The sequence below is a fragment of the Halichoeres trimaculatus genome, unplaced genomic scaffold (assembly GCF_033239565.1).
Source record: "Halichoeres trimaculatus isolate MK-OKI-2021-1 unplaced genomic scaffold, fHalTri1.1 fHalTri1_scaffold_12, whole genome shotgun sequence".
NCBI lineage: Eukaryota > Metazoa > Chordata > Actinopteri > Labriformes > Labridae > Halichoeres > Halichoeres trimaculatus.
The window spans coordinates 28,913,247-28,931,937 of NW_027437190.1; the positions used below are offsets into that span (position 1 = coordinate 28,913,247).

The 18,691-nt window shown below is 40.0% G+C and overlaps 2 protein-coding genes and 1 long non-coding RNA gene across 3 annotated transcripts; 2 read left to right on the forward strand and 1 right to left on the reverse strand.

Moving 5' to 3' along the window:
- Positions 1-1,809: 1,809 nt before the first annotated feature.
- LOC141800402 (uncharacterized) lies at positions 1,810-11,075 on the reverse strand. The gene is made up of 4 exons (XR_012599334.1): positions 10,522-11,075; positions 9,944-10,056; positions 3,022-3,088; positions 1,810-2,221 (listed from the first exon to the last, which is right to left on the reverse strand). It is a non-coding gene; the product is annotated as an uncharacterized LOC141800402 (long non-coding RNA).
- rpz (rapunzel) lies at positions 4,350-7,649 on the forward strand. The gene is made up of 2 exons (XM_074682904.1): positions 4,350-4,402; positions 5,147-7,649. Exon 2 carries the CDS (start codon positions 5,188-5,190, stop codon positions 5,869-5,871), a length of 684 nt encoding a protein of 227 aa, XP_074539005.1. The 5' UTR covers positions 4,350-4,402; positions 5,147-5,187; the 3' UTR covers positions 5,872-7,649.
- On the forward strand, positions 10,675-15,879 carry LOC141800400 (protein rapunzel-like). The gene is made up of 3 exons (XM_074682903.1): positions 10,675-10,988; positions 13,934-14,452; positions 14,829-15,879. The coding sequence occupies exons 2-3, from the start codon at positions 13,959-13,961 to the stop codon at positions 15,517-15,519; spliced, it is 1,185 nt and encodes a 394-aa protein (XP_074539004.1). The 5' UTR covers positions 10,675-10,988; positions 13,934-13,958; the 3' UTR covers positions 15,520-15,879.
- Positions 15,880-18,691: the final 2,812 nt, after the last annotated feature.

The following is an 18,691-nucleotide window of genomic DNA, read 5'->3' on the forward strand; positions in this document are numbered from 1 at the left end:
CCTGCCTGCCTGCAGGCATCATCCCTGCCGCTACAAACCGTCACAGCGCTCCCTCTGCCCCCCAGCTAAGAGAAAACACGCAGCTGTCTGTCACCCTGGATCCTCCACATTACGCATGTTGACCACTGACAGCTGGTCTTTCTCGAGTGTATCTGCTCCAGCATCATACAGGACTGTGAGTATTCATAGCGCTGAGTCTCCAGCCTGAAATAGGATCCGTTTGACAGCTGCTGCAGCAGACGCACAATGAGGACAGACGTGCGTCCGGCTGCAGCTCCGGCTGAGCCGACAACAGGCTGCACATGCGCCTGTTAGCTCAACATCAGAGAGCTGTTTGCCAGCAGATAACGAAGGCTTTGTCATTTCTAATGGACGATACTCTTTTTGTTTCTATTTTTGTTTTTGAACCAGTTTTCCCTTAAAGAACCACGCTGAGGACAGAACCCCTATTGTCCTATCGCTGCTGCCTGAGGCTTGGCGTCTGAAGAGGGGATGTAGGGTCCTAAACCTGCTACAGGATCAGGTCTGGACACGCTGGAAGCAACCCTCCGTCTTATTTTTGACTATGTGTTGCTGTAATATACCGAGGACCTAAACACGGGCATTAGCCGGGCTGTTAGGAGATTTTACGCTCTGAAGGCAGCTGCAAACAAAATTTGCATAGGGGTTTATTTTGGGGAAAACAGCTTCAACCGCCGGCACAATCATCCCCCACAGAAGAGTCAGTTGGATTCGTCTGCAGGGGGTTCAACACAATGATTTTCTTGTTCTTCTGGGCTGAAATTATTCGTTTCTAAGCCTGAATAAAGGATCAGAGCAGAGCTAGCAGACAGACTGCTGTGGCGCACTCAGCAGCTGCGTTAATGCCCAGGTTTTTGATTGTTGCGCGGTTACCTTTGACCACATGGATAGCATTTTGAATATGTTTGATGTGTTATAGTGCCATCTATGTCACAGCAGTCAAATTTAATAATTTAATACATTTAATTGGTTGTATCATCTGTTCCATCCAGAGTAAGCTAGCTGCGCCATTTGGAGTGTTTTTGTTGCGTTTTGCTCCCAAATGGACCTCAAATTCGACTTTATTTAAGGTAAGCTTTATTTACTCAAGTCCAATTCGTAGATTTCGAACAGATTTGTTAGTCTACTAACCTTTTAAGCTTAAAAAAAGTCACAATCTTCCCTCCTTGACCCATTGGAAAGCTCCTAGAGTCTTATGGGACACCTGCGCACTTTTGGAGATGCCAATTTGGGTCCACAGCTGTCCGTTGGTCAACTTGGGTTCTACGCGCTTGTAAATATTTTTCTTCCGGTTTTTCGGACCAATCCATTTGAAAAGGGCCTCATTGACTCAAAAATACCCCCATTGTAATATTTATAGTCATCCAAATATGCTCCAGGGCTTGGCAATAGCACAAAAGGCGTCTGCAAGTGCCTAGAAGTTCTGTTGCGCACTGACTGACAATTGTGCTTCTGTATCAACTGTATGACTGCTGTGTGGACCAGAATAAGTGGAAAATATGGGGGTAGGACATGGTGATGATGAGGAGTGGGCTTTGCTGTATTTGGATTTTAAAACTCGATTTTAATATTTTATTTTGGAGCTTATATATATTTGGGGCCAAAATGGCCAATTTTGGGTTCTTGGGGCTCTCTGGGGCCTTCAAAAATGGTAAAGTTCAATCTGGACACCCCTACACATTAGACATACATGGAAGTGTCCTTTTTTGCAGGGATTGCTGGGAAGAAGAAGGAGGCTGTCGAGCTTGGGACTCTGAAGAGGGAGGTTTGGGTAGAGCCAGTGTCAAAAAGGTAAGAAATCCTCTCTCCTGCTGGAGCCTATGGTGCCCAATGATGGCTGAAAGGCAGTTTTAGACCATAATCTCAACATTTAGACTGAGAAATTGAAGTTTTGATGAGTATTTTGGTATATTTTTGGTGAGATAGAGAAGGGAGGGTCAGGGCATTATGGTGTGCATTAACAAGGAAATATGGAGGCACGGCTAGGGGGAGCCATAGCTGGGCAGGAAGGCAGTCATATGGCCCTGTGCTGCTGGAGAGGGGATGTTGAGCTGATTTTAGTACTTACAAGCAGAAGAACTCCGGAAGATTCTTCATTGTTGTATGTTTGTCTTCATTAGAGGTTATTGTTGGAGTAATATCAGCCTCAAGGGTGTTGACTTCCTTACTGAAGTGCTCCAACTGCCACACAGGCTGTCATCTGTAAATACACACAGGAAACACAAGCAAGTGGAAGAAATGTTGTGAAATAAGTCTCGAAAAACGGGATTTTATCATTAAAGAGCTGTTTTATGAGTATAAAGTGCGTATATTTGGATTAGCATTAGCATTGCTGTATTCATAGAAAACATTCAAGATGGCCTCTTCAGTGAAGGCAGGCAGGTGAGAGTGACCTGACGCTTCCTGATTAGATTGAAAGCTGTTTTTCCACAACTAACATGTACTTTAATGTGCTTTAATTCGAATTAAATCAACTTTAAATCGACTTTTTTGACACTTATAGTATATGCTAACAGAAACTGAGTCATTAAGAAAGACTTGAAAATGACTTTCTGTCTGAGATGTCACAGTGTTGTTGGGTCACGTGTAATTTAAAGGCCTGGCTGCTGCTGAGCTGTGATTGGTTGATTGATGGTACACATTAAACTATCAATAGTTGGCTCTTAATATGCAATTTATAAACATATAAGACCTGTATGATCATAAATTCAGTTTTACTTGTCTTTAAATTAAGTTAAAGTGGCATAAAATAATCACAATCTGTCATTAATTGTTTTTTCTCACAAGTGTTGAGTCAATTTGGGGTTGATTTTTATCTGCACAAAGGGTTAATTTTCACTTTCAAATAACATACAGCTGCAGGACTCAGTCAGATCCATCAAAAACCATTGGATTAATGATAAACACAGCTCGTATTATCAAAAATATAAAGTAAATTTACAATGTTGTGATTCAGAGAGGTCATTTGCATTAAAAATGCTGGATTAACCCTTTCATTACCTGCGTCTCCTTCAGCAGTTCCCCCTGTAGTGTTAAGACAAGGAGGATTTTCAGCTGTTTCACACATCTGTGAAAAAAAGATAACAAAATATAAATATTTAGCATTCAAATAAAATTAATTGATGGTTTATTTGCTCATAAATACAAAAAATTAAGCAAAAACATGTTTTTCTGTGAGCCGTCAATGGAAAAATGCAGAAGAAATCGACATTTCTTTTCTGCTCAAGTAGCTTTAAACAATAATACAGGGATAAAGTGATGTCAAAATGATTTAGTTCTGCAGTATTGACACATAAAAGAACATATTAAAGAGAACTGACAAAATATTTTACATGTAGGTTTATTAATTAATCCCATAATGAGAACAGTTTGCTTATTTTTGCTGAATTCATGCTTTTAAACACATTATTTAAAGTCATCCTGGAGCTAAAGGGTTAAATCCTGTCACAGCTTTCAGTCCACAGTGGTGGTGCTGAAATCAGACAGAGGACAACATGGGCGTCTTTGTCATTAAAGGTAAATTACTGCCCCCTCTGGTGGGTACAGGTATTTTAAAACAGAGAGCAAAACACAAAAACAAACACACAGCAGTCTTTCCTTTACATACTCTGTGTGTGAATGTATGTGTGTGTGTTTCAGGGCCTGTTTGGACTTGCAAAACTGTTTGGTCATCAGCTGTTTGGGTTGCCAGTTTTTCTGTAACACCAGTGTTATCAGTGTTGGACCAGAACACACATATTCAGACTGGCTGACTGAAGTGAGGAGGAAGATATCAGAGCACTTAACATGAGTGACTGAACTAAATTTAGCTCTGTGATCACTGTGTTACTGTAAAACCCTCCCTGTGTGATCCTGCTGTAAGAGCTCTCACTGAACACTCCATCATCCCACTGAAATGTGTCAAAAAAAGGTTAAAATCAAGGATTGCAAACAAGTTAGATGTGTCCTTTTTTAAATAGCTGCTCCTGTTATGTAACAAACAAGTCCTACAGCTCAGCCAGCTGTGTCATTATTTGTTTTCACGTGGTCCGACAGAGAGGTTTCAGTGGAGGTAACGCCCTTTAGCTGCAGCTTGCTAGCCTCTCAATACGTCGGCTGCTGAGGAGCTATCAGCTCGGCCCATAGACTCACACACAAAACGGCCTGGTGCTGAAAACGCTGCTGAGTGGAGCTGTGTCACTCTGAAGCAGAGAGGCTGTTAACTCTTTCACTGCTGAAAGCTGCAGAGCAAGAGTCTACTCAGAGAGACAGACCGAATCAACACCAACAGGGTTTGTTGGGTTCAAAATGCTCCAAGTCTCTAAACTTCTCTTTGTCTTTTGTTTCAGGAAAAATCCCCATTAGGAGGCTCCTGTGTGAGCTTGAAGAGAAGAAATTTCCTGTAAGAAGCTTCAACTGTCTCTTTTTCTGCCTGTCAGTTGTCAAACGACCACTAAAAGCTGATTTCTATGCTGCGTAGCTGTCCAAATACTCACAGTCAGGCTGAATGGAACAGAAATAATCAGTTAGACATTGATGAGGTGCTGCTTTGGAGCTCAACTGAACATGATTTGCTCTGCATAAAGGATGAAAACCTACTTATATATCAGTTTCACTGTGTCTGTACTGGATTTCTGAAAGCAGAGGGAGACAATACGCTGATTCATTTGCTGTGAAACTGTTGGTAATGTCAAAAAGCAATTTTTCCCTCCTTTTCATGGTCAAATAGGCTCTAATTTACAACTTAACTTGTGTTTTTATTCAGTTAAACCTCATAATTCTTCTTGTTTGCTGGTAAATAAATTATAATTTTCACACAGAGAGCTGATCTTCAAGCTGCCGTCCAAAAGACTGAAAATTGTGCCAGAAAATGTCTGGTGTTTAAAAGTCAGAGGGGAGCCAAACAAATCCTTGTTTTCCCTCGTAATACTTCAAAAACTATTTCTAGAAGTACATCCTGCAAAGAAGGGTACATGAAACTGGTCAGGAATCAGATGCACTCTGCTTATTGGTTGATCGAGATAATAGACACGTCATATTTTTGGCCTATGCTTATTTAGGCTTTTTATCCCATGGGAATTTTTATGAAGTGTTTTGGTAAATCAAGACTCAACCATTTTCTTCCTCTCTTCACATCTCTCTGTAGACCGTCCAAAGGTGACATCAACAACCGCCAAGCTGGATACCATGATGGATGAAGAGATCGTGGAGGACCGGGCCAAGCTGAAGCAGGGCCTGTGCAAAGTGCTGCAGTGCGTGGCGACCATCTCCTCTGCAGCCGCCGTGGTGAACCCCATTTTCGGCGTGGCTGGTTCCCTGATCCGGGTGGTGCTGCACCACATCGATGATGAAGACATCCGCACCCTAAAGCGCGAGTTTGGCTCAGTGAACAAAGCGCTGGATCAGCTGTCCCAGATGAACCGCAACACGCTGGTTCAGATCAGGAAGGAGACGCTGGACGGGCAGTACTGCCGCGTGGAGGAGAACCTGAAGAACCAGTTCAGGAAGTTCATGGAGATGGTGGAGGCACGGCCGGAGCACCGTGAGCGGAAGAAGGATGACTTCGAGGAGAGCTACTCCAACGACATGGGAGACCAGAACCTCCACACGCTGTACGACGGCGTGGTGGGCACACCGAAGCTCTTCAGCCGGCCCATCCTGGAGGTTTACCTGAAGCACTCGCAGGGCGATCGCAAAACGATGGAGCTACTCTGCACGCGCCTCACCTACCTGTTCTGCATCGGCCTCATCGCCCTCATGGGCTACGCCGCCATCATCGGAGACGATGAGGAGAGTCTGAGCGAGGAGTGGGCTGAGAACATGGAGCGCGTGCAGGAGAAGATGCAGGAGGCTCTTAGCAGGTGCAAATGAAGACGAAGAAGCATGAAGAAGAGCTTTTTTTTTCCTTCATTGCTGCTTTTCTCTCGTTTTCAGGACTCATGTCCACATTCCCTTTGTGGCTCCTACGTCTTCCTTTTTCTTTTCTCTACCTACAAGCACTTTTTAAACATCTGCTACCTGAATCCACTGGTAGAGAGCAAAACAAGCTGGTATTTTCTCACAACACTATTCATCTAAATTTCCAATTATGCAAACTGACTGTGAGGTACAACTGTCCTGTTGAGAAAGAGAAATACTGACAGACTTGAAATCAGAGACTTGGGCCTCCATAGACAAAACACAACACTATACATATGAAATAAAAAAAACACTACCATGAATCATCTACAAAAAGTGAAAATCACTTTGATGCACTTCGTCTCACTTTACATGCAGCCTAATCATTCTGCACAGATTGTAGATTTTACACTTATAGCACTAAAATGAACCAGTTAAAAGAAATTAATCCACAGCCATACTTTAACTTTGAGATCAGAGACATAAATGTACAAATTAAATAGGAATATTGAGCAGCTTATGTTGGTGTCATACTAATGTATGTCCACTAGAGGGAGCTAGTTTATGCTACACTGTTGTGACGCTTTACTGCAAGTTAAAACTACAATATAAGACGTAAACAAATCCAAATAGGCAGCAAACAGCCCAAAGTTTTCTCAGCTATGAATGTAACTACAGTGAAATGATCATGTAATCACACTTCCATGTGAAAACTAACGTGTGCTTCAAATAATTCACATGCAAACACAATATCCACATGTTTTGCTGCTAAAAAGCAAACTGGATCTGTTTGAACACTAATTTCTGAAGCTGCTGCTCAGATATTGTTATTATTTTTTAATTAAAAACACTAAATGTACACGGAAATATCTGATCCATCAAATCACTACATCTGTTAGAGCCCCACACCAAAGATGGACACACTAAATATATTTTTCAGTTCGCAATATCACTGTTTGTGCTTTCCTTTCACCACGTTTTTTTTCTGTCTGTTCTCTTCTCCTGTGAAGTTTTTCACATTTTAAATGTTAAACCAGGATGTTGTCTTTCCTGTTTTATCTTCTGTCCGATGTGTCCTGTTGCCTTAAAGCAGAGCAGGAGGTGCACCAAGTTTATCTGTAATGTATAAATAAAATTATTTGTGGGTTTCTTTGGTGTGTGGCCATTTAGAGCAGATAAAACAAAGTTCATCTGATCATGAGTTGCTCTCCTCGTACGCCTCCTCTTCTGACCAACAGTGCCTAAATGTGCCATTAACTTTGTATTATTCTTTATTTTAGGGTTTTTTTCTGTATTGTTTTAACATATTTAGTGTCAGGCATTATGTTTTATGAGAAAGTCTTTATGCTTCGGTTTAAATTTGAACATGTGCTTTGATAATGTCTTTTTTATTTGAACAGATGCTTTCAGTCGTGTCAGGCTGGTTTAATTTTGTGCACCAGGACGATTCAAAGAGTCAGAAACAGAAACACATAAACACCCCGCCTGTTAAACTCTCATCCTTTCAGTAACCAACTCCACCCTGATGAACATTTTTTGCTTTTTGAGCCACGTCTCTCATTGTTACATCAGATTCAGTGTCAGGCTGCATAAAGAGTATTTAATCAAAAAGCTGACGATGAAGAGGATTATTCTGTGAACCTCTTAGAGCTTTTTATGAAATGTCCTTTGTGAATATGTTGCCTTTTTGTTATGAGTCATTGATGCCTGGTTGTACATGAACCACTATGAATAAAAACAAGTGAAAAGGAGATTTGGTGTACAGTCTTTTTTTTATATATATACTAAGTTGAAAAATGTTGAAGATTACAGCAACATAATAGCATTTTAATCCAAGTCATATTTCAACATTTTCAATAAATTTATTAAATATATTTATTTATCTATTTATTTTGCTATATTTAAAATAATGTCTGTATTATCCATAATATTAGTGTTACCTTATTTATTTTATTTAAATTCGTTTGTCTGACAATCATGTTATGAGGCTCACAAAATAATTTAAATGTTTACAATTTATGACTTGGGCAATTATGCTATTAAGCTAACGGTAAAGTGTAGTCACTAAACCTTATTGTTAGCTTAATAGCAAAATATATTTATTTTTAATGTCAATTCTGTTGGACCGCTTTTTGTTGGGGTGTTGTTGTCTATTCATATAATCCTTAATTTTGTGGTTATGTTGATTGGAGAAGTGGTGTGTCCATGGGTAAATGGGTATTGGTGGGGATGATGGCTCAGTTTAATTCACAAAAATCTTCTTTCTTACAGAATAAAGGTTCCTCAGATCCTAAAAGTATTTTATACAGCTTGTCCAAATCCTACTGTAAAATTAGAAAACTTTCGGGTGTTGTAATGTTGTAAAAAGTCACTACAAAGGTCTTGGATTGTGTTACCTGACAGTAAAATATTAAGAAATGAAAGAAAAGTAGAGCACACAATGAATAAATAAAGACATGTGTGTATGTTTAGGCTTTACTCTGGGAGTAAAGTTAGCTTCTTTTGTTAACTTTTATGATGTTTTCATCATCTCATTTTTTCTTTTATATGAAAAACTTCACTATTTCTATCAAACGTTAGCAGGGGGCGTATTTAGTCATTTGGGGGCTCAAGGCAAACCCAGTCAATGGGGCCCTCCATGTCCTTGTAACTCATCTCCTTCAGAGCTAGACTGGCCTTCCCTGGGTCCACTGTCTCTTTCTGAGAATCAAGGCATGAGGCAGTGCTAATCTTGTACATGGTAACTTAACGCAACTAAATGCATTTCCTCAAGTTCTGTACTTTAGTTTGATTTTGAAAAAAGTGAACACATAATTTAGTCCACTTTGTCCTGGATTTGAAATCTTTTATGGTCAACTGACAGCTTATTTGTCCCACAGTGGGGAATTTACAGAGTAACAGTAACAAACAAGAAAGTATGAAGTGAAAAACATTACAATAGGTAAATGTTGAAAAAATAATTTAGTAAAGAAAAAATATGTAAATATCAAGCACACCATAAAACTGGAAAAAAAAATCGACTGAAGGAGGTGATATTTACAGTTACCATACTTTTTGGTACTATTATTTTAAAGTTAATGTATTTTTATTTGACCCCCTGTCCAGTGAGTTATGTATCCAAAAAGAGATTTTGTACAATAATGTTTATCACCAACTCAAAAGTTTGATTTTGAGAAAATTATCCTGTTTCCTTGGCTAGATAAAGTCCTTAAAATCCTGAAAGTCTTATATGTTTATCTCAGATCTCAGAGCAACATTGTTTTTATTTCCGACTTGGCTGAAAATAAGAAAAAAATGGGGAAAAAAGTGTTTTTTTACCACTTTCTTCCTGAATCAAATTTTCAGATGTGTTGTGACATGGAATAGCCCATTGAATAAGAAGGGAGGGGGAGTACCCAAAACAAGCATTAAAGATTAAGCCTTTAAATGTATTTTGAAGCATGTGAAGTAAGATTAAGAAAAAAGAAATGCTTTCAATTGGAGAGAACTTCATAAATTAGTTTTTAAGAGATGCTTTGGGGGCCCCTGGGAATCTTGGGGCCCCAGGCAACTGCCTATGTTTGCCTAATTGTAGCTACGCCCCTGAATGTTAGATGTCTCCTATGAAAGTCCCGAGATGCAGAATGGAGGTTTTGAAGGTGCAGTTTTCTGATTCCACCACCAGAGGGCGTAAATGCTTCACTCACACACCTGTTTTATCAGAACTCCCCAGGGGGCCGCAAGACTGAAGCATCACATCTGTTTCATCCACGTCTCCAAATTGTCTCACAGCCTGATTTCTTTTGATAACCAACACATCAGTTATTTGACCAGAGCGTGATAAAAAATCTAATGTACAAGTTAAAGAAAGAGAAGAATGCACCTGAGCGGAGGTGAAACGGGCACATGGCCTGAGTTAAGCACCTCTGGAATGGCCCTCATGCATCGTTTTCCAGCTGAACAGGTTTGACTCTCGGCTCAGAGTTGGGGAACAAAAACAGGAAAATGTGCATTGTTTGCGCCTGAAAAGCAGATTACTGACACAGGAAGATTTAAAGGTTCTTACCTGCTCTGCAGACCTCACGACGAGTCTGTTTGAAACACCGACGCGCCTCGTTTATCATGTGATGGTGTCTTTTCTCTGCACGACACCAGCTCTTTTCAGGGAATCCATTTCACCTGAAGAAAATGGATTCCGTTTCAGTCATTGTCATGCTCCAGAGACATCCTGATGATGTTAAGCCCTTCATTGTTGTGAGGATAAAACGATTTGTGTAATGATTTTTTTCCCCCTTCTTGGTGAGGGAGGCTCAGTCGGTGCGCTCACAGGGCGCGTCGTGAGCGCAGATGAGGAGATGTGAGGTTTAATTTAACCAACAAAAAGTCATTGGATGATAAAAATAATCGTTTGTTTCACATGAGCACGATTTCAAATGATTAAATCCGTTACATTCATATTTTCTAAAACACAGATGGCTAAAAACAGATCTAAAAAGACCATTTGAAGACACCAGAATCTGCATAAAGAACCATAATTGTGTTCACAGAAGATCTGCTGCGTAGAAAAGAGAGTATTTGTGGATATAAAAAGCTAAGATGATGAGTTAAAAGATTAGAAAAATAATATTTTGTCCTCTATCTTACCTTTATCTGGATCCTTTGACATCCACATCAGCTGATTTCTGTCTATGCACTTCTCTTAGAAAAATGCGTCCAAATAAAGTCAGTAAAGCCAAATAAAGGGGAAAAAATCAAACATGCGTAAATGCAGTCCCTCGTCGTTGGAGGGAGTGATACGCGTCCCTTCTTGATGAAGACTGAGAGGAAAATGGAGCCTAACACGCTTTTTACCTGCAGCAGTTTGCGCTCTCAGCCTCACTCTCCCTCTCTCCTCTTTTCTCTCTCTCTGTTTTTCACTCTCTCCTTCTCTGTCTCTCTTCTTTGCAGATACTGAATGCGCATCTTCCTCCTCTCCGGATCCTGTTTTTGGACCCCCTCAGCTCCTCAGTGGTGGAGAGAACCGTGGGAATTTTCTCAACTTGAAGGAAAAAAAAAACTTGTTCGCAGCTGTTGGAGCTCATCAGGCTTGAGGGAGCAGCAGATTCTTCTTGGTGAGTTGCAGAAAAATGTAGTTATTGTTCAAATGTGATGAGTGTCTTCAGCTTTTACCAGAGAGTATGGCTGCGCTGTTAGGTGTGTCCGATGATCACTGAGGATTTGTGCGTAAAAGGGATGCCATTGCGCATTTCTCTTGGATGCGCATGACAGCCAAACATAATTCATTTTTTCTTTATCTGTCTTCTTCATGGATGTTTTATACTAATAATGAAACCTACTTAATAATTTATCTCTTAGCTTTCCATCCATTTAAAAAAAGAAAATAAAAACTCACACTCAAATTAGACTGAATAAAAATGGATGCTTGTATTTGTTTATAGAAGAGTTTGGTAACTAACATGTGAACAGTGAGGTCTCTCTGATTCATGTGTGGCAGGAATGAAAGGGGATTTTTAAACATGGTTCGGCCTTGGTTTGCTCCACTCTGGGATGACTCATGTGCACACTCAAGGGCATCTGTGTCATTTTCTCCTCCTGGTATCTCAGGCCCCCATTTTGTTTGTGTAACATCATTACCTGCATCCTTTGAGGGAGGATTTCTGTTGTTAGATGACATGTTATCACAATTTGACAACAGACTCACAAGACACAACTTTGACAATTTCATTTCAAGCCTATATCTTTGTTATCCATCTTTTTTGGTGCCAGAAAATTTAACTTTGAAGTATTTTGCATTTAGTCATTATTTTAAAATCAAATATATTGTAGATTTTTTTCTCCAGCATTGTTTATTTTAATTTCATCAGAAGAAGGCAGAACATAAAGCCAAAGAGAGCTTTGAATCTTTTTCTTATTGTACTCATAGATGATTTGCTCATCCGACACACTTTACTTTTCGATCACGAGACGCAGAGAAGTAGTGAACCTCGCCCTGAAGATGCAGCATGCAAAGAAAAAAACAAACAATGACTGTTTTCAGTTTTTTAGAGGTGTTGCGGATCGATTACCTCTTGATTTTTATCCTTAATGTTTTATTCTAACTCCAGGAGGAAGCTTCATCTTTTACATTAAAACTTTGGATGTGCTCCATAAAATAATGTATCATGAGGAACACATCCACAAGAGGACAGTTTCAACGTTTATATAACCAGATAAAACTCACTGAGATCTGGCCAAGAGGTCTGCAACACATGTGGTAGTAAATAAATAATTACAATGTGGGCATTAAAAGAACCATTAAAACAATACTTTAACAATAAATGTAAAAAATACACAACAGGTAAAGTGCTGGGAATGAGGAAGATACAGCTAATCGTTTTGAAAAATATGTATTTAACTTCTATCCACTTAAAACTTGGGATTACTGACATTATTTTCTGAACTATAAATCAATTATCTAGATTACTGCCCCCCCTAGAAATTATAAGACTTTAAAAGTCCAAAGATGAATCGGATATTTACTGAAAACATTTTAGAAGTCTTTCCTTTGCTTTTTGTAATCTCTTTATGGAAAAATTCATGGTTTTGAAAAAATGAACCAATTGGAAATGGAAAAAAATGCCGTTCCTAGAGTGTCCACTTGAGGTTGGCTGGAAAAGCCAAAAAAAACCCAATTAATGCTCATATTAACAGCTGCTGTGAGGACTTAAAAGTGAATTTGAGATAGTCTCACTTTGAAATATTTGCCCATTAGTAATCTACAATTCTAGATGAGATTATCAGCGCCAAAAGAGGTTATTTCCAAACTCTATTTCCCAGTATCTGTGGTCGGGTTAAATTCCCCAGAGAACACAAATCCATTTACAGCCAAAGACCGAAAGTCCCTTTGATGACACTACACCAGGCAACTAACATTTCTAAGTAAAAACAAGACTGAACCTTGAAAAATAAGAATTACTCTAATTGATTTTGTGTTAATGACAAAAACTGGAGCTGAACTGGCAAAAACAAAAATGACAGAAGAGCAGAAGAAAGCTGAACAGATAAGACCAGAGCCCCGTTTCCACCAAGCTGTTCAGTTCGGTTCGTCCCAGCATGGCATGCAATTTATGGCGTTTCCTCTGACTAATTCTAGGACAGATCCCCAAATAACTGAGACAAGCCGTCCCACTTTTTGGGACCCTTAGTGGTTCCAGACTAAACTGATCCTGGAAGGTGAAACTACAACATTGCAGTCCGTTGATTGGTCAAAACAATCGTCACTTACTGTACGACAGCGGCTGTATTTCTCCTCGTGGCACACAGTCTTCTCTGAAACAAAATATGATGTGTTTTGTACCAAAGAGCCACATGCCAATCACAAAGATGGCGAATTACTGGATGTGTCCCATCGTTGCTCTTTGTTTACTGTGACACGTTTTTTTTCGTTGGATTTATTATCTTGGTACACTGTGTCATGCTGCTATTGCGTCATGCTATTATCTAACTGATGCAGCTATCGGCATCCGGCTTACACGCCACCTTCCACCAGGGGGCACGGTTGGCTGTGGAATCGCAAACAAGACCAGGCTTAACCGAGCCAACTAGCACCAAACCGTACTGATCTAAACCAGACTACTTGGTAGAAACGAGGCTTGAACAGATAGTCTGCTCTCTTTCTAAACTACAAACTAAGTTTACAAAGTTTCACTGTTTTCATGTTTCAGACAACAGTGCTACATAACTACAAATAGATGTGTTACTTTATCGGTTTTCACCCTGGGAAAATTGTCTAAAGAAATATCTGGTCTCCATCCAGTTGCTTTAAAACAAGCAAACTTCTTAGCAAGAGTTATGCCCTGTAGTCAGTGGGTGATAGTGCTCATGGGAAACAGAGTCTTTATCCTGGAAAAGGCTGCTGAAAGTGGACATCACCTCTAGTCTCAAAGAAACCATGCTGGTCCGGAGGAAAAATGTTATTGTTTGGTGAAACATTGGACGAAAACATTATGTGAGGAGTCTTCGTTTAAAGAAATACCTTAACAGAGCGCCTTATGTCTCTCCTGATGTTTATATCTAGTGTCAGTCCACCTGTGTCTCAGAACATGTCCAGTCCGTTGGAGCGCGTCGTGGCCCAGAAGAAGGAGGCCATCGAGGCAGCGATGGACATGTTCGAGAAAGGAGCCGAGGTGTTGGCCAGCGCTGTTGGCGAGCTCTTCCCTCTCTGTGAGGCCGCCGCTCCGGTTCTCCGCCTCGCCTTGGACAACGTCCAGAGCAAAGAGGTCTTCTACGTCAAAGAGCAGTTTCTCACCGTGAGGAACAAACTGGACGTCCTCTCCGCTCAGCTGGAAGACATCGACTGTGAGATCAAGAAGGGGAGGCTGGACTCGCAGTACTTCTCTGTGGAGGAGAACATCAGGAACCAGTTTCGGAAGTATATGGACATCTTAGAGGCCAAACAGCAGTTCAAGGAGGTGAAGACCAGACTCTTTCTGGAGCATTTCTCCAAAACTGGAGGAGAGAAGAATCTGTTTGTGCTGTATGACGCTGTGATGGGGACCAACAGCTTTGGGGACTCAGTTTTAGAGGTGGTGGAAAGGTGAGTTTCACATTTCTCCAAAATAAAACATACTGAGACACTCTTTGCAATCTCATCTGTCCTGATGTCAAACACTGCTCAGTAGCTTGTGTGAGAAGCTTTCACTTCATGTTGGTTTTGGCAACCCTGGTGGAAAAAGCAGAACATCGTATCTCTTTGTTGATCTTATCATGTACCAGCTTGTGTCATATCTTAAAAGAAAAATCTGCTTCACTTTGAATGAGTGAGGTAGCTGCTGTGGGAAACTCTGCAGCAGAAATGTAAACAGTGTGTTATCAATCACCCTGATGGACACAGATACACAGCAGATGTCCCAGATTTTGAGTGATAGCTAGGTAATATCTTAAAATTGTACACAAACTGTGTTTATTTTCAGGTATGTAGCAAGGAATCGCCGTCTCCTGGAAGATTTCTGCGTCCGGATGAAGGAGCTCTTCTGTCTGGGCCTGATCGCTCTGCTTGGACAAAGCGCCTTAACCCAGGGCCAAGAAGAAGAAGAGGAGAAAATCAGAGATTGGAGCAGCAAAATTGAAGAAGTCGAGTCCAGAATGAAGAAAACCATCGAATCCTGTGTCGCTGCTTTCCCAGAGCAAGCAAAGCTGGACTCCCAGCTCCTCCTGCAGGAGAAGGACCAGGAGAGCCTGCAGGACACGACTCAGCAGCTTCTGGAGTTCTTGGTTAAAAAGTACGACTGGGTGAGCTGGTCCGTGCGGCTCATCAACCATTCAGGCAGCACCTACCGCAACTGGCGAGCAGGGGAGCACTTTCATCACGTGGCGGGGCAGAACTGGTTCGAGGTCCTTCAGGTGAACAACATCAACCTGGTGGTGTCGTTCAGCACCAAACCCCAGGCGGTGCCCCGAGACTTCATCCGACAGGTGATGGAGGGCGCGGGGAAGAAAGGAAACGCCCCGGCGGTGGTGGAGGTGCTGGAGAAGCAGCTGTGTGGGTTTGTTGTTCATGCCGTCAGTCGCCACAAAGAGTCTGCAGCTGCATGGAGCTTTCCGGAAGACTGTCACTACTGGGAGAGACACAAGAATGTGGCGGTGTGTGTGCACTCTGAGTAAAGCTGGGACTGTGAAGTGTGAGTATTAGATGGAGAATCAGGAAGTTTATCAGAAAACATTTAAAGCTCCAGTGAGGACTTTTCAGGCTGTGTTGGTTTTGACGCCCCTGTGGACAAAAGGGGAACGATTTATCAGTTTGATGAGTCGTGATATCAGATGAGGAAAAACTCTACTTTACTTAGATTTAAAAGTTATATGTTATACATTATTTATAATGTTTTGATGAAAGTTTGGAGTGGGAAATTTAAATAAAATAAAATATAATTTAATATAATATAATATAATTATTCATTTTTGCACTTTCTATACTCTTTCTTACTTTTGTTTTCTTAAATGCTGCGGTGACTCCTGAATTTCCCCTCGGGGATAAATAAAGTATTTTCTATTCTATTCTATTCTCTATAATATAATATAATATAATATAATATAATATAATATAATATAATATAATATAATATAATATAATATAATATAATATAATATAATATAATATAAATTTCTGTCTGCCTCATCCTCAGCCAAAAACTCCACACAGGAGCCTTAAATTATTTTGGGAAGAATAGATCTCTGCCAGTGCTGATTATCTCAGAAATCAGGTATGAACTTAATGTACCCATTTTGGATTTTCTATCATTTCATTTTCATTCATCTCCTGACTGAATATTGAGCAGGACATGGGTTAATAGTGCAAAATATAAGCTTTTTTCCCCCAAAATTTGTCTTCCCTTATAATTAACTGTCATTGTGCAAATGAAATCTATGGTGGCCTATAGGTGTCAGCTGATTTGCAAAAGCAACAACACAAATGCAAACACCACAACACAACGCAAAGTGAGCTAAGAGGACACTTTTTCTAAAAATTGTAGAAAATAAGTTAACGATTGATTTCTTTTGTAACTCAAGCTATGATAAATATAGCTCTTTTGCTAACGTTTACTAAAACGTTAAAATGCTAAAAAGCACTATGAAGGATATCACAAGGTGACACCCCATGAGCTACATTCATCATACATGAAGTTAATCTTTTACTTACTTTTACAATTTTTCTGTGTCTGTTTGGATAAGGAATCTCTTTCAACTTCCGTTATGTTGTGGTGTTTGCATTTTTGTTAATGTATTTGCAAATTGTCTGACACTCACCAGCCACCGTAGAAATCTGGTAACATCTGTTACTTTAAATAACAATGACTAATGACTAGTGTTTCTGAATTAGTTTAAAGCAGATTACTCTGAGATGAATTAGAGTGATCTTGGAGTTAAACATAACACATTCATTAAATTTTTGTTATCTTGGATTGAGTTATTAAAGCTCCTGGGAGGAATTTTGGTTAATGTTGATTTTGGCGCCCTCTGTGGACAAAAGGGGAATCTTTGCAGCTTTATAAGCCTTTTTTGCTAGTTTTCCTTTGGAGGAAGAAGTAAAGACAAAGGCTAATCTCAATAACTTGCCTCGACTCCCTGTAAGTGGTTTAGGATAACAAGAGTAAACATCTATACGCTCATTGTCTCATTTGCTCTTCTACCTCGTCATATAAAGAGATGTCAGTATTTATTTCAGTTTGTCTCATAAGCAGCCAAAAATCCTCACAGGAGCTTTAAGCTGAAAGATAGCCTTCCTGAAGTGGGGGTAATTTGGGAGAAGCTTTTCAGAAATTATTCCAATCTACAGCATTTAAAATTGCACATGTACAAAAATATAGCTAAACTTGAGATAAACCCTGCAAGTAAAAAACTCTTCACATTTTCTCTGTTGCCACACGACTGCTGAGGAGATCAAGTTTCTCCTGCCTTTTTTTAATCCTTTGAATTGCAAAGAAATCCGGAGGTTTCTCTCTTTTTCTGGAGGCCTGTTAGTTCCTGAGTGCAGCCCTGAGCAACATTTCACCACCTCAGGATGTCGGAGAGTCTCCCTCTCTCTGGTAGTTTAGAGTCAAAACATCAAATTTCTATCAGAAAATTTCTACTCAACACCATTCTTTTGAATATTTACTACCAAATGGATCTTTATCAGACATCTTGCTTCAATTCAGACTGCTTGCACCTTTCTGTTTAACAAAGCATCTGTGTGTTACATGTAAGTTACTAACCGATAACTCAGTAATTTGTGCACTAACACTGCACTAATCTGTATTAAAAGATGCAGAGCGTCTATGCTTTCACCTCGCCTGCACACAGTATGAATCCAGCCTCTCTGAGTAACGGCTTGTGCACCTAAAGAGAAGCTTCTGCTGAGGCTGCATACTGAGCTGTGCTCCCATTTTGTCTCCGCTCAGCAGGCTGGCCTACATAACTCTGACAGGACGGCTGAGGTTACTCTTTCAGGCGTGAAGAACAAAGAGGCTCTGAGTTTGGCACCGGAGATGCGACAATGTGCCTTGTGTTTTAAACACATTCAAACCCCACGAACCAAAACTGGTCGACCTGACTGCTAACCAGAGCTGTGCCTAACGTTACATAACCGTCATGTTGCTTCAGTGAGTGTTAGAAATCAGATGATCTGTATTTGTGCATTTTATTTTTAACAATAATTGATAAAAATGTGTTTTTGCACTTCCCACACACTTGTGGTTTTTCTTTTTTTTTATGCATGTCCAATTTTCTGTCCATGCAATCTGCAGTCTTATTTTTTCTGCTGCTATTTTAAAGAAACTGTTTTTTCCTGCTGGAAAATTCACTCTCTGTGCATTAAAACATTTTTCCAATCCCAACAAATTTACCTCTGTGATGAATTTAATGTTATTAAATTTGGTCATACAAAGCAGGAAGATGAGCATTTATCTATGTCAAAATGGTATTTGTTATTCCACAAAACCTCTCAGATTTTATGCCCAGACAGAATAGTCTGAACAAAATAAATGCATGGTTTAATCCTCACACTTTCTGACAGAAAACAAATCGTTAATGGGTGTATAAACAGACATAATCTAATATCTGCCTCTGATTTCTTTTACACATGTAATTTATGCAGCACTCCGAGCGTCTGTAACCATTAAAACAAGGCAGTGCAACCTCAGCACAGAGACTTCAGCTAATTTAATTGATATTTACACATAAGTCAGCATTTCCTGACCGCAGCCCTGCTTTGATAGTCTGTGAATAACCTTTGGCTGAGCTAATACCCTGCAGAAGAGCAGCAAAGTGCTTGTCTTAGCAGGAAAGGATCAGTGGTAAT

What these genes read in the sequence shown, in the direction of transcription:
- rpz (XM_074682904.1), top strand. Translation starts at nt 5,188, where the DNA reads ATGATGGATGAAGAGATCGTGGAGGACCGGGCCAAGCTGAAGCAGGGC.
- LOC141800400 (XM_074682903.1), top strand. Translation starts at nt 13,959, where the DNA reads ATGTCCAGTCCGTTGGAGCGCGTCGTGGCCCAGAAGAAGGAGGCCATC. An exon ending in GTTTTAGAGGTGGTGGAAAG is followed by an intron (nt 14,453 to 14,828) that starts GTGAGTTTCACA and finishes GTTTATTTTCAG; the next exon opens with GTATGTAGCAAGGAATCGCC.